The 16,723-nt window shown below is 37.1% G+C and overlaps 1 protein-coding gene across 4 annotated transcripts in view; it reads left to right on the top strand.

Moving 5' to 3' along the window:
- LOC114878894 (tyrosine-protein kinase Dnt) overlaps positions 1-16,723 on the top strand; it is a 29,213-nt gene that overhangs the window by 5,692 nt on the left and 6,798 nt on the right. For all 4 annotated transcript variants that reach the window (XM_046286133.1, XM_029193167.2, XM_029193168.2 and 1 more), the window contains 2 exons: positions 187-900; positions 16,089-16,216. In XM_046286133.1, the coding sequence (XP_046142089.1) occupies positions 798-900; positions 16,089-16,216 (231 nt within the window). In that variant the 5' untranslated portion in view covers positions 187-797. The remainder of the gene's footprint in view (positions 1-186; positions 901-16,088; positions 16,217-16,723) is intronic.

The following is a 16,723-nucleotide window of genomic DNA, read 5'->3' as shown; positions in this document are numbered from 1 at the left end:
TAAAATCTTTATTTATATACTTTTGATAATCTTCATATGGTTATCTATGTCAGCGATCTGGATTTACTGCAATATTATATCCGCGATTTTCTATTTTATTGGTAGATAGTTCGATACGATGGCTTTCTTTATTTTTATCTGGATCATGGATCAAGTCTGGTACTCCAATTTTAATTCTCCCCTTAGTTACCGCTACACGAAAGACCGAGACCATCCGATCTGCACGACGCCTGAAACGAGCGATTCTCGTAGGTAGACTTCGGCCGAGTTCGGGCGGGCTCGACTAGTTTCGGCACGCCAAGCCTGCGTCGACCCCAGTCAACCCATGGCGGTCGTAGCACATAACTGGTTGTGACTTTCACGAGGCAAGTACCTCGCGCGCTCTCGTGTGTGCATTTTCGTTCAATCTTACGTCTTTTGTTTAATATTTTTATTATACAGACTGTCAAGCGAGCTAATAAACCGTTTCGAATTGTTTCGTCGATGTTTTTCAATCGTAATACGTAGGTGTCGTTATATACGATCCGAAAAGTAGTTCATACGACGAACTGTCAAAATTCGGTTCAATTAGAAGAAATCGTGCGGTATTATCGAGATTATAACACGATTTAATCCGTTTGTAAACACTGCAATAGAACGACGTGATGTCACGTGCGCCTATAGTAGTAAAACAACGATACACGTTACACACGTACCATGAATCCAGTTAGAAGAGTTTAACGTTGTTTATAGCGTAACGTAACGCGTGTTTCGGAGTAACCTAGTATATACGACCGGTTAAACACGTGGTGGACACGATGCTTCTTAAATTGGCAGTATTACTGTTCGTATTCTACGTGCAGCCAGGTGCAAGTTACTTCAACCTATTCCTTAGCCAAGCAGAAGTGCGGAAACTAATGGGTAAGTCACAGTACAATTTTTTTACAGTTGTTTTCACGGTTTAGTGGATCGTTTATGCTTCATTCGTTACGTTTCGCTTCATCTTTAAATAGTAAGGTGCAACTAGTGCTGCAGATATGGTAAAATGGAGCCAAATAAACCCTCCTAAATGTTAGATATTTACTTCGTTGCTGTGAAATTTAATTTTTGTTTTAAGTATAGATACTTTAGAATAAGCAACAATATAATATCTAAGATTTTATTTTTTTAAATTAATTTTTAGCCATGAAAGATACGACAAACAATATATCGTAATGATATTAATAATGTACTAATTAATTAGTTTCATTCATTGTGGTATTGCTATAAAATAGTAGGTGGAGTACAAATATTTTGACAAATTTTTTATTGAAGTTTCTTCAAAATGGAGGGAAATAAATAAATTATAGGTATTCTATATTATAGACTTATTTTCTCATGTAGAATCATCTGCCACTTGTTCTATATATTACCGGACACCTTGTATATTGATTGCTATGTTTAGTAGAGCGCGAATAAAGGTGTCTTTGTAATATTTTAAATAGCTAAGGGTTTTCTTACTATAGTTGATATCTATTTATCAGTAACTAACATAAAAATTCAAAGATGTCTGTATCTGTTTAAAATAATTTTATTCTTTGATATCAAGTTTGTAATTAGAAACATATATATTTTCTTTTATACAAAAATTCTAGTGTAACAGTTTTTACAAAAGTAACAAATTATTAGTTCGTGTGCTAATTACAAAATTTATATTTTTCAATGCGCAATATAATATTTCTTGTAAAATAAAAGTAAACATGATATAGCGTCTTTGTCACCTTACCCCATAGGGCGGGTAAGATGACTAACGAAATGGAGTAGGATGACTAGCCTGAACGTATGTCACAATTAAAGTCTTCTACCTCGTAATCACTGCAGACGTCGTGACAGTACTGTTGACATTTAAAACATTGTATTTGATGTTTTGTTCCTGGTACTTGACAAACATCACAAAAGTTCTATTTCAGAAAATGAGATCATCTCTTTAGATTTCTTTATATAGTTCCTCCAAATAATTTTTCGTAGAAGTACCACTGATATACTCCCTCGTTTGAAAATTTGAAAACTTCAAAATTTCAGATTTCCAAAATTCGAAGATTTCAAGTTTCCAAATTTTCAAAATTCCAGGATCTTAATATCCTTAAATAGGAAAATTTCAAATTCACAAAATTTCAGAATTCAAAAATTTCGAAGTTCCTACTGGACCTAGTACATCCTCCCAAAAAACCTAATTAGTCCAATGCTGAAAAGGCCATTTCACCTCTAATTAATCTTGTCAATTTTGTACATCTCTGAATGCAATTTTTTGATAAAAAAAGCCCGAGATTTGCTTCTGCTTACAACCATCTATCGAAAATCCAATTGGTTGGGTGCATCGGTCTGAGATCGGTTCAACGACCCATTAAAATCTCGTGAAACGATGTCGTTGATTTTAGTGAATCCGGACAAATTCGTGCGACGATACTCGATCGCTTGTTCCATTCTCACGCTCTCAATCTCTTTTTCCTATTTCCTCCGTCGTCGTGCGTATTCCCGCTCCGGATTTCATTTGTAGTTCCCATTAGCCAGAAAACGACGTCGCTCGAGCTTGCTGCACACGAGTCGGTGTACCGGAAACAGGTAAAAGCCACTCAACGCCACGAACTTTCCAATATTTCCTCGATAACTTCCACGGCGGCGAATAATTCGTTCTCGGCTCGTTGATCTGCGAAAAGCGTTCAGCTGGATTGCTCGGCTCTGTCCTTCCCTGTTCTGCATCAGCGCGAGACGCAAACGGGAGGAGTCGACGACACCTGAACCAGCTTCAATCGGTGATTCGTCGTTGAGGGAAATGCGCTCGTGCGTGGGATTGTGCGTTTTCAGTCGCACACTTTGCACCTCGTTCCACGGTCGACGACACCTATTTCGTATGCATCTGTAGAACCTCTCTCTGCTTAACTCGAACGTTCGACGTCGTGTCAAGAACTTCGCGCCAAATCGGATTGTACCGGGTTGATGTCGTGTTCGTATCGCTTTCTTTTATTTAACCCTTCCATCGCTAAGGCGACTACATTCGCTTGTCACGAGACGGCTACTTGATACTACAGATAATCTATTCGTATGAAACTTTTTCATTAAAATAGTGGAACTTTAGTTTTGTAGGTTTATGTCACGATCGGCTTCATTACATCCTTAGAGAGTTAATAAAACTTTTAGGAAATATGATAGGTTTACTTTGGAGTACACAAAATTATTAACCCTACTTTATATATTTTGATAGTATTCGATAAGAAAAACTCAAAAATACAAGTTTTATCTTAGGAAATCATCTGTTTAAAAGTTATATGTATGTAGATCTCAGCGTTTTTAGAGTATTGTAGGTTAGTTTAACGCCATACTGGATTCTACCCACAATTCGTCCAATAAGCTAAGTTGATACCGTTAGAGAGATCTAATTGGTCCTCGTAGACCAATCGGATTGTAGATAACAATTAATATGGCGTCAAACGAACCTCAAAAGTGTGCTAAAAACGTTCTTAAATAGTATTGAAATACATAATAAAACGTCAATATTTTTTTGTGCCCCAAATAATTCATCAATATGCAAGAATTTATTAAAATCTGAGTCCGACGGTTGATGAGAATTGAAACTTGCCTTGTGAGATGTTTCTACCAATTACATTGGTTGTTTTTCGAACAGTCCTCATGCTAACGACTGTTTCGTCGCCGTTTCGCGATAACGTAGATTGGCAAAAAAATATCAAAGGTGGAAGGAGATTCGTAGAATAACATAGGACGGAAGATATATGTATTTGGGACTCAATAAAATATTATAACGAGGTCCTTGTTAAGCGAATGCAGCATGGGGCGTCGAGTCACAGGACTGGACCCTAGTTTGTTTAGACACCGAGTAATCGACAGTCGCTTCTCTTCGTCTTGTTTTCCTACGGGTTGCCTCGTCCTCTTGCTTCCTTTCTTTTTTCTTCGTTGCCTTCTCATTTTAGTCCGATGGCCATGTTGCGCTGTACGTCGAATGGACCCTCCTTAGATAGAGCCCTCGATACCGATTTCGGTGGCCCTTCTTGCCTTGCTCTTCATATACGTAGACCTCGATTTTTTTTCGAGCAGCACTCATGTTTCCTGGAACAAGGTGGTTTCCTATTTCGATATTTACTAGGATTTTCGTGTTCCTCCCTTGTGTTCTTTCATGATTAAGGAAGGAAAAAATTGATCCCCAAAGGGCGTACCTTTTATTTTTTTATTTCATACAATCATAATGAAGATATTGATTGGTGATTAATTATGGTTGAAGATTCTTATTGTTCTGTTCAACAATTGATATAACAAGGACGTTTGTTAGAAATTGAACATAGAATGTAAGGAAGGTACTAAGAAGAGGTATTTTAAATTACAACATACCTATTTTAATTTGTTAATAATGTTTCTTGCATTTAAAAGAAATTTAATAAGTATCCAAAAATTTATGTATATCAATTCAGGTAGTTGTAAAATGTACAGTGATTTAGAATACTTGTAAATTTTTGTGAAATTAAATGAAAATGTAGAAATCTTTATCGTATTTTTGCGATCATTTGTTTCTTCTTTTTAATACGATTTTTTCTTCACCAAAACGAGTTTTCAAGATCCAACATGCTCCGAAAATTTTCGAGTTATCTTAAAGTATTATACTCCTACGAGTTTGCTACCACTTCGGTATCGTGTAGCATCCACTTTGGATAAGATAACTTTGAATTCCACCGGTGCCAAGTTACATTCCTATTTCTCTGATTTCTTCCGTTGAAGACGAGTAAATTACATTCCTCGATCGTTCACGATATCAACTATTACATTTAATTTTCTGACGTTGCTTTTGTGTTCAAACGATTTAAGATACATTATCTTAATTGATACAATTTTTATTCTTGATATTATTAATAATTTATCATAGTTTAGTCATTAAAAAGTTATCGTTAATGTAAAAGTAACTTTTCCGTTTATTAAACGCTGTTTAATAACACTTCTATCAATGATAAGTATTGTAGCAACCCAGATAGAACGTATCTTGACTTCTTCGTAATTAATGTATTGCCATCATAATTAATTACAATATTGCAACAGCTGCGCAACCAGTTAGCAATAATTTCTCTTCGTAATTTCTTCTTGCTGAGCTGTTGAACATTATTCAAATAAATTTGCATACAGACGATCATTTAGGTACTCTTTATTTATTATTTTATTTTTGCAGTATTTGCAGTTACAATATTTTTGTTGCAATGATATCAGCAATTATTTACTGCAATTATTTCAGTTATTCAAACAAAGTTCTATTTGAACACATCATTTACTAGGTTAATAGTTTTATTAATATTCGGATAAAAAGTATTTGTTTTATTTAAATTAAAAATTTCCTATCTGTGTTGCAATATTAATTCTTTTTTTTTTTTATTATGTAAATACATGGTGAAGAATTTTTAAGATGTTAATTCGTCTGAAATAACAGGATCGAAATTTCAATAAGTTTCCACTCGTCGAATTAACATAGGGCGAAAAAACTTGTAAAATTAATACTCCGTTCAATCAAGAAAACGTCAAACTGCAATGATCCGCACGAGCATCATCCATCAGAAGTCCGTGTCAAAACACGAAAGTAGTGTGCACTCGACAATCTTGTGCCGGAGGCGGTGTTTTGCTCGTGTGAGTCCGGTTCGGGCCCGACCTTAGCTAGTTAGGGCCTGACAGGCCCATCTTGATGTTACTTAAAGAGTGGGGCGGCCACAAAGGTCCCGCCTGGGCTCCGTGAAAACGTTTATGCATGCACAGTGGCGTAGATATCAGTGGCTCCTACAAATTTCTTATTTTCTACTACAAAATATTACATCTTTGTTTTGAAATTGGAGCAAATCTAATTTTTACAAAATGATGGATTCCAAATGAAGTTAAATTAACATTTAACCTCAGAACAGTGAAAGGCTCAGTAATCACATTCAAGATGGACGGTGGGTCAATCATGACTCAATAATTATTAATGCAATCTGAGAGAACAAAAGTTTAATTGTAAAATAGGTCAAAATGATTCTGCATCCACTATACTAAGATTAAGAATTTTCAATTATATAATATTGCAAACAAAACAAGGATGACAAATCAATATTTAAATTTAAAAAAAAATGTAAATGCAACCATCATATTTATGACTCAACGAAATATACGAATAATTCGAGTAAATAAATGGTGAAGAAAGTAAAATAGAAGAATAACGAAGAAAGATATCGTTAGATGGTATTCGTCGATGGTAAAGTGACAAAGAAATATGTGCTACGAGGAAAAGGTTGGGAAGAAACGATCGAGTATGGTTTCAAAATGGAGCCAAGCAACGGATGCTGCACCGTTGTCTACATCAATCTTCGACTCCTCGTTAAGATCCGCGCCTTTAGTTTTCGCTTGTGTGCGCCAGCTCGTTTCGTTCAACCTACGTGTCAGGGACACTCTGCGGGATGTGTTGGTCAGACATTTACATGAAGAGTCGTCGGGGAGGATACAGAACCCCCGTGGATTTTCTTCCAAGAGCGAAGAGACGCACCTTGACTCGTGCATTTTTTTCGTTCGCTTTAATTTCAACGAAATAAGAAAGTCATCCGATGAAACACTTGCCAGTTTCGATATCGACATGTGTTCGATATCGAGAAATTGTTTATCGAGATTAAACCATTAAGCATGGAATAAAGGTATAACCATTAGAAAGGAATCCAATAAAGCTGTAACGAGATTGCCTTTTACTTGGGCCTAGGATTCCTCTGGGGACTTCAAAAATGGCGCTGGATACGAGGGTGGAAACGTCATACCCTATTTCCCGAAAGTACTTGGGAGATTTTTCTACCTAGAATTATCATGAAAAAGGAAAGTTATATCCCAGGAGGGTAGAAATTGCGAATAATGCTTCTGTTCAATAAAGCAGAACATACAAAGTGGAATAGTAAGAATTCTTATAATATTTGTGAATTGGAATTATTATAAATTTTATTTGTCATTTTCATCCTCCGATTTAAGAGTGAGAAAAGTCGCATTAATTTCTTCCACAGTGAAAGATTTAATTAAATAACGATTCTTCCTATGCTTTTCATTTATACCCTTTTTCATCTTTTATTTGTTAACGAGAATGTTCATCAATTCCTCGGCGTTATCTTCGCAGAGTTTTCTGTTTTGACTTGAACGTAACAAGTCGTGAGTGACAGGATCTTAACGAGCATCTGCTTCTTAAAGATGAGTCCGCCGTTCCCTGCAGGATCCCCTGTGAAAAACATCATGCGCACTTGGAGCACTTAAGAGTTCTGGTACCTTTCTTGATTTAATATAAGATCATGATTCAGACTCTCCTACAGAATACAACTTTTTCCTTTTTTTTTTGTACTCTCTCTCTCCCTTCCCTCCTCTACGAGAACACCGTACACTTTGAAACTAACTACATACGTGCCTCCGATGAGAGAAAACATTTTTCTGACGTATAGACTTCGATGCATCGGCCCTTATTCAAGGTGACTCGGCAAGAAGTTTAACTCTTTCCAAGGGCCACAAACAGTTCCTGACAAATGGGTCCTTAAGTGGTGGCCGTTCTCAACCTTTTACGCTGCTACCTAGAACGAACTACCGTGAAGAAGAGAACTCGAAAATACTGCCGTTTTCTAACACACGATCCAACGTTTCGTCACTGTGTTCTATAAACTGATCACAAAATTTGTGATTTTCTTCTCGCGTACAAAAGAAAAATTTGTTTTATTTTTCTAGAAAATTATTAATGACCCTTCGAATATGGAGCGTATTGTGTTTCGCTATTTAAAAATGATCCAAATTGAAAAGACGTTAAACACAAATAGAGGCTGAAAACACGAGATATTCATTGTGTTTCTTTTTATCTCGTATGTCATTCTTCCGACGGCAGACGGAATTCCGAATCCGTCTGAGGAATTATTAAAGCATCTACGCTGTTTAAAAATTCGAAGTCTTCGGATCTGTAGATGCTATCTCCGTCGTACTCTTCAGGAGCCCCGCAGCAGGGGATGCTCTGCCTTTTTATGTTCAATGTCCTTTTATCCGTCTATCTTCTTCGACGGTGATCGCCCTTGTACTCTCATCCCTTGGCAGCCTCTAGTGATAAATCGCACGTGACAAACCCTTCGAACTGCCAGTGGGAGCTTCTGAAGGAAGATTGATCTTTCCGGGGACACTGAAGGGTGAGCTAGGCTGTCGTTGAACACGTGTATTCGTAGGTCAGTTCTTTTCCTGGAAGATGTATTCATACGTCAGTCATGAATTAAAGAGAATGGGAAAAAAAAGAGTAAACCTTCTGTTATCTCGTATCAATTTTACAATTCTTATTCTGAGATCCTACGTTGATTAGTTCATTCCATTTCATAGCTTTTTTTAAAGAGAATTTAAGAATCATTGAGATTTTATATACAGTAGTTTGTTATTGAAATTAATAATTCAATATTAAGTACTCTGATTTATTTTGCTTATTATTGGAGAAAGTCGGTTCCTTGAAGTCGACTTCCTAGCGAATCCTTCTTAACGAGCACCGTTGATAGAATGACACGAATCACGGGTAAAGGATGCACGATTCAACGTCATGATAAATTCAGCCGTCCCGTAATCCTCTTCACGTCCAACTCCTGATTGCTAGTACGGTGCCATATGTCTTCCCTGCAGTGGCGACAACGTCTCAATCAGCTCACCCATCTGTCACTTTTCGTCCAGTGGACTTTTACAGTCTGCCACGCGAATTCTATTTCTGTCAATGAAAATGTAGTGCACGAAATTTGCTTGAAGTTGTATTTGAATAATATTATTATTTAATCTTCATTGCTCAGATGGGTCTAATAGGCTCATGCACTTGGTTTTTAAAAAATATTTTAAATGGTGTTTGAAAAATCAGAGTTTACTTAAAATTCAGCTTTCAAATAGTTTGAAATATTTTAAAAAATTTAGATAAATAATAATTCTGATTAGACTCTTCTGAAATGATTTGAGCATTTTCTGTGCATCCATGTCTTCTTAAATTTTGGGGGTGAAAAAGGCTGGAAGACCATATTAAAATAAAAATACAGAGGATATAGCGAGTTCTTTTGCAACAGACTGTACTATCGTCCCCGCACCGATATAACGACCTAACTAAAGCTCGCAATCGTATTTCCAGGGTGTATGCCAGCAACAATATTATTTTAGCTCCTGATGCCAGAATCACGTCCCAACTCGATGCAGGTTTGCTTTGCTTCCCGTTTCGCTGCCGTTCTACCCTCGATAAATAAACAGGACCGGGGTTGCCTACAATGCCGAGAGTCCATCTACTGTTCCTGCTCTTCGTCAGAGGACAATGAACCAGATTTAACTCTCGCCAAGTTATTTTCTTTTTTCTGAATCAAAAATAAAATCTGCTTTCTGTCTATTTTTAAATATGATCAAATTTTACAAGATTTTACTTATAAATTATAGTACTGTAATAGAAATTATTCTGTAACGATTCTGTTACAAAATTTTTTATTGATAACCAGCACACATCGTTTGGGTTCCAATTAAGATGAAAAGATCATCTGCGATTAAAATAAATTAGAAATCATTGGCCTGCTGGATTACGAAAGAAATAATTAAAATTTGTTGAACAGTGCAGCGTCTATAAAGTTCCTCGACGAAACAAATAACATAACTCTCAGGAAAGTTGCCAAAGGGTTTGTCTGAGATCCAGCTTTAAATGAAGCAATTCTTTACGATCGAGGGTAAAGGATGTCGAGGATTTAACCGTAACGTAATACGCCTGACGGAAAAGTTTCCCCTTAATCCTTCCGCTAGGCGAAGGCTATAAAGAGACGGGGCAAGTTTCGGAAAGGCACGAAAATCTATCCTTGAGTCGACGACATAAGCTGAAGGCGTACGCTTGGTCTTTTCTTTTTCTTTTTCTTCTTTTTTTTTGGAGGTTTTCCTTTTTCTCCCTCCTCGCTTACGAACCTCTAGAGTGAATTATAACCGGTGTCGCGTGAAGTTACGCCTTCCTGGATGTGACCTATGGCCTGCGAAGAGAAACAGAGACCGAATCGGTCTTGCAATAACGGAAAAGGATAAACTGAGAACGAAGGAAAGGGAATACAAACGACATTCAGGACTTGGCCAGGACTTATGGGTTATTCAGAAGAGGAGACGACCCCCGTTGGCAGACGTAGAACCCACGTACTCGTTCGATATATGCTAAGCAGTCAGCCTTCTGAATCATATAGAGGGTGGGTCTATCTTATCATAACTGGTTACTTGGAAGGATATTTACACTGGATTTAATAGGGTCTAATAAGTGTGAAAATTGTCTTTGCTTTAGAGAACCTCTGAAGGAATTTCACTACTACTAATTAGAGTCGAAAGTTTACAATTTCACTCTTCACCAGTTAGAAAATATTAAAAATATATTATTTCTCTTGTCTAAGATATTTCGAAAGAGTTATTCCATTTCAATTGTTATTCAAGATTAATACCGAAGGAAGTGACCTTCGTTTATTAAAGCTATTATTAAAAAAATAGGGTTTTTTTCTAGGGTTAATTCTTATATAGGTATTTGTTAAAAGTTAATAGTGTTATCGTAGTATGATTATGATGCTCGTTTGCAATGGCGTAATAGAATAGCTAGGTGTGTTCAAGACTAATAGTTGTCATGGCATAAATAAGTTGGCATTACTATTTCATGTGGCAATTGTTCTCTAACTATTCTGTCTCTATTATCATTGTCTGCATCCTAACTTACACTCAAAGCATTAGGCAGATATACATAGTTAACCTTTGGAGGAATGAATTTATCGAGGCTGAAATACTAGGATCTGAACTAAATAAGTTTACCTCAACGTAGTTCTCTGATAACCAGCCAGTGGAAAGTTTATATAATCATTTTCGATAAATCTTGAGCTTCAACATGATATAAATTAAATATTACTTTATAATAATTTTATGTCATCAAATTGTGTTAGGATTTATTTGTTTTGAAAGCAATTCTCGATAGTTGTAACTACCAGTCATTTATTTCTTTTGTTCATAAAATTAATGAACAGTTCGTGTGTTCATTTTCAATAAATTTTAATCATCAAATTAGTGTACAGAGTAAGTGTTATTTCCCATCGAAAAATGCTGCAGAACTTTTCACTTTGACTTTTCGTGATCTATCCAGCGGTGTAGACGTCTTCAGGGTACTTTTTAACACCCTGTATGACTATATTTCTTTGAAAAGTATATATACACAGTATATCTCCTTTGTAGCAAAAGATTTAAGAAATAAGAGCAACTTAAACGAATGATTCCTCCATTCTTCCTCTATTCTTGCCCTTAACCGAAGGAAGTCTACGTTGCGCGTGGGTGTACGTGCACCGGGTAGGTACGCCCACGTTGTTTGCCAGTACTGGCGAAAGTGAAAAATATCCTATCCAAAGGGAGCACGTGTTTTGTACACGTCCATACACATGCGCATATAAATTCGAGCTCGTTTGTGCATATAGAGGCATACACGTGGATACGTTATTAGATCTCCTGAGATTTCGTGTCGAGGTATTGGCGAGTACCAGCTGCTTGATCTGGTCGTTAACCTCCGCTTACGGATCATTTTTGGATCAGCTCGAGGAGTTTCAGTTTCCATTGAAACTTTAGTCAGGGATTTGTAATCAGTTACTTTGTAAATAATTTACAAAGTAAATTATGTTAAAATTTCAACTTTCTTCCAAATAGCTTTGCAATCTGATTTGTTCCATTTAATTAATTTTTTTAATTATCAAATATTGAAATATTTAAATTATAAAAGCAAATGAAATTGCAATACGACCTTAGAATAATTGTTATCGAGCATTTGAAAATAGAAAAAATAATTCGAAGCTTTAAATGTACAGAGCGAGCTCGATTGTAGAAAATCGTGGGTGGAATCGGTGGAGAATTGGAGGCAGCGCATTGTAAGCAGGCGTCACGACGTGTAAATCTAATATTTCCTGTTTCTTTGACCTGTACCTCACCCCTTCTGCCTTTCCCTCTTTCTATGCTCCTTCCTCCTACTTCCACCACTCGCTGTTATCTCTTTTTAAAAGCTTCGCCAGTGGAGGATCTCGTTATAAATGTACCATGGGTTTTGCGTTCAAAAGGTGTTGGGTTTCTGACCCAAAGCCTTGGGGCCCCACGAGACACGGGGAGAGGGGGGACAGAGAGAACTAGGGCCCCCGCAGTTAGCCCGCAATTCACCGGGTCTTTTTCTCTTTTTCCATTTTTTCTTTTCTCTTCAGTTCCCTTTTATACCGCGACTCTTGGGGTTTCGCTTGTCAACTCGCCTCTATACTGTATTTTGACAGCAGGGGACACGGTTCCCTGCGAAATTTTGCCGGCTGTTTCGCGCCTCGCGAAACGAAGATGCTTGCTCGCTTTCCTTCTCTATCTCGCTCCTTTATGTCTAACACTTTTTTTTCTTCCATCCTTTGTTCGTTAGTACGGTCGAACACCTTACGGCTTTAGAATTCATAGCGACCGTTAACAAAAAGAACAATTGCTTTCTTTTTTAATTTTTATCAGAATCAGTTACGTTCCTATTTTATATCCTTCTTTTTCTCCTTCTACGATGGATTAAATTGAAATTCATTTCTCTTAAAATATTTTATTGCTTTTCTCGTAGAATATCCCTCGAGTATCTCAAACTAAATTATACTGCTATACTACTTGGAAATTTTACTTGGATTTTTGGAATACTATTTGGATTTTTTTATGAACATTCTATTTTTAGTAACATCTTATGCTTTCGAATCTTCAACTTCAGGAAAAAATAATGAAACCTTAGTTTCTGCGTTTCGTTCTTTGTAGAGTAGGTAGCAGCTTCAAAGTAGAGAGGGTAAGCATATCAAAGAGTGAAAAAGAGTCGTACAAAAGGAACGTCAGAAGGTCTGCTGGAGGTCTTTTACACCTTTGTTTCACCTTCTAGAATGTTGTTGATCGATATCTGAGTGCGAGCAGGTTTACCGAGTCGACTGGCCGTCTGAGAATTTCTTTACTTCCTTATCTTTGATCCCGGGCATTTTCCTCGGCATCAGCATGCTGTGGTAACTGTTTGAGAGCGTTCTAGTAAGCACGTCGTAGCTGGTCGTAGTTGAAGATCGTACATGTTCCAAGAGGAAAGGTACCGAAGTGTCGCGGAACCCCTCGTGACAATTGTGTCTGGCACTCGTTCTTGAGGGTCGACGCTTTCGTTGAAAGGGCTCTCCTTTCTTTCTTTCTTTCTTTCTTTCTTTCTTTCTTTCTTTCTTTCTTTCCCTTACCGCATCTCCTTCATCTTGTTCTTTTCTCTTTACTGCTCCTGCTTGTACTTGCCCCGTTACACGCATACCAGACATCAAAGAACCTTTGGTATCCGCCACCTCTCTTTGCTAACCTAGGCGCAAATGCGTGACAGGTCTAAATGCAACCTACACGAGATAAGGCTCTCGAAAACAACTGAATTGATAACAAGGTCATGGCTCGGTTGTCGCATAGAATGCAGTAGTCGTTAAGATGATTATAGTAGGCGATAGCCTACTAAATAGAAAGATATTTCTGACTGGGTGATTCTGGGATTTTATTATCAACCCTTTGCTTTGACCTTCTGCCCCCTTCTGATATACTAATTTTCGGGAACAAAATGTGCCTTGAAAACTTAAATCTTAAATATTAAGTTTTAAGAAAGATTTTAAATATAAAAAATAAAAAGTACATAGGAAAAATTTATTGTAACACTAATTTTTATTAAAAAAAAAGAGTAACTTAAGATTCATTTCAATGGATATTTAAAAAATAATACATTAGAATTATTGCCTGAAAAATCTATTTTTAACGTGTCTTCATCTCCAGATTGAAAATGTTCTTTTATGCAAATGTGAGGTAGCGAGGGTGCATATTGTAAAATAGGGAAAGCGATGCTAAAATGATTGGGAAACACTGATGTAAAAGATAATAAATTTTCTACCTGAATTTTATCGTCAGTAAATCTTTGTCAAACGCAAAGATCGTGAGAAAGCTGTTCGATATTTCGATCCTCCCAGCAGAATCCTTTTTCAATGACTCAATGACTCTGGACAAAGTCAGTATCATCAATATTCGAAACATATATATATAAAAGTGTCCTGCTCGCCGAAGGGTCGAGGATTTGATTTTTACCGGCGATAACTCAGCGTGGTTTCGTGGATCCAAAGATAATTATTTTCCGAGAGGATCCAACAGGGTACTCGGCGTGTTTTTTACGACGGACACCGGAGCTCGGTCTCCAGGAGGGAAGCCGAAGAGAACAGCAACGCTTCGGCTGCAGGAATGGCCAGTGGTGAGGTCGTGGGTATACGATATCTGATGCAGAAAACCGGTAAAGGCCGAGGACCGATGGAACCGAGAGGCGAGGGACGATGGTGAACGAAGAAGAGGACCAAAAGTAAAGACACGATTGTGGGGGCTACGGCACATTGTCTTCGGGTGACTTAAAAATCCAACTCGTATCTGATACAACGAACATAGACTCTAAGGAGGGTGTACGCGACGTGTGCTCACGTCCTTTTCTCTTTTGTACCATCTTCGCCCTTCGATTTCTTTTATTTCTATTTTTTCATCTTCCACCTAACCTTCGGGCTTCCGAATGTGAACTTTGCTACTGATCACAGGACTACGTTGCTCGTGGTCCTTCATTCGTTCAGAAAAACTTTCGTTATTAAAACGTGCTTGGGATGATAATAACCGGGTATGCGGGTAACCATTGACATTCAAGAATTTATTATATTCCCTTTGAAATATTTCAGAATTCCTTTAAATCGTGTTCATTTCAAGTAGAATGCTTGACATTTTTATATAACTTATTATAAAATAATTATGAATATTTTTATTATTGATATGAGTAATCAGAGTGAATACTCAACATTTGAAATATTTTCTAAAGCTGTGCATATGCAAGATTAATTAGTTATTTATAAAACTTTGCAAAAGAAGAAATACCCCTGTGGGGGGAGGGCTATTGTGTGATGATAATATATTTTTAGATACAAAGGTCATTTTGATGAATGAAAATAAAATTTGACTGTTAAAAAAATTAAATCTTACATTTAGATCTACTCTACATCCTAGTTAATATCATCTAACGATCTTCATAGGAGTTACCACGTGTCAGTCAAATGTCATTAATTATGTTTTAAGTGTACCTTGCCTTGGGCGAAAACCGGATCTATCAGCTAGTCAATTATAAAACCTATTTAACGATTACGACAGGACAACCTCGTTTTATTTTGTTTTCCTCTGCTAAATAGGTTTTCAATTTTGTGCTCGATTACTTCAAGGCTGTGCTAATAAATACCGGGAGATTTTAAAATAACGAAGATAATTAAGACGATGAAAATTACAGAGACACCATGTGTAGCTCGTCTAAATTTTTGCCCTCGTAACTCAATTTTAAGTGGCACGGTAGCTGCCGAGCAATGCATCTTCGAGGCTCGCGGAAGCGTTGCAAAAATACGTGCAAGAAAATAACAAGCTCGCTGAGTTGACCGAGAGGAAAGCACCTTCTTTTTCGAGACACAATGCGCTTCTACCACCATTACTTATCCTTTCTCGTTCGGTAAATTGCTCGAGAAGAAACAGAGTCCCTTCTGTTTCGCTTCGGTTCACACGATCTGTATTCGTATTTGAACAGTCGATTAGTTCCTGGATGTTGCATCATCCGTCTTAAGAAGTAGCTCGAAACGTACTTTACATATTTGAAAAATACACATTTTTAGGCACCGTGTTCTCATCACAAGACTGTAATTTATGTTTCTAGTTCACACTGGGACAGCTCATCTGTTTGCATTTCTATATTGGGTGGCACAGTAGAAATAGCTATTTTTAATAGGGCACAGGATAAATTGGGTTATTAAAAAATATTAAAAATTAATTTTTAAATAGTACAATACTTCATTTTGCTATTTTACACTATCTTAATGATTATAGTGCAGTCAAAATTATTCTTCTTTTTACATTTTTTAATAACTTTTCATATATTAAAACAAATAATAATAATATCTGAAGGAATTTTTTCAGACCTGACACACAACCCTTTCCTAAATCATGAGTAATGACATTATTATTAATATGTTTTTCTTTTGTTACAGGTCTCCAGGCGGAATTATTCTACGTAAGGGAAGGCGTCATAAACGAGTACGCAATTAAATTCGTGGTCCCAGTGCCAGCGCAGGTTCACAAGTTACATTTCACTTGGGAGAACCTTGCCGGCAGGCCGGTAAGTTTTACAAAGCCTTCAGACCTTTTAAGTAATTGCTTCTAACGATTCACCCTGTAGAGATTGAAAAAGAAAATAACGTTTGAAGAGTGGGTCGCGACTTAAGAAAACGCGAAACGGTGGAAATGGAAAGAGGCATCGTCTTGAGTGTTTTTTAAAAACTCTGCCATCTCATCTTCCGCGTACTTTATTCCTCATTTACGTTTCTTTGATTCCTGGATAGATCAAAGTCGAAAAGCAGATAGGAGCCACCGTGAATTCGCTCGTTAACGAAGGAATCCGCGTTACGGAAGCTTATTCCCGGATGAATTCTTCACGGGAACACTTCAGTCTCCAACAAACGTCGGGCGATCATTTGAAATCTTTTCTCGTTCCTTATTTCCTCTTCCCTTCCTTACGGAACGTACTTATCCGGATTATCGAGGCATGTCGGCTCTTCCTGTTTCTCAGAATCGCGTCACAAAGCACCGTTTTCCATTATTACTCGACATTTTAGCGAAATGAATT

This window comes from Osmia bicornis, chromosome 6, assembly GCF_907164935.1.
Source record: "Osmia bicornis bicornis chromosome 6, iOsmBic2.1, whole genome shotgun sequence".
NCBI lineage: Eukaryota > Metazoa > Arthropoda > Insecta > Hymenoptera > Megachilidae > Osmia > Osmia bicornis.
This window is presented reverse-complemented; position numbering and strand designations above follow the sequence as displayed.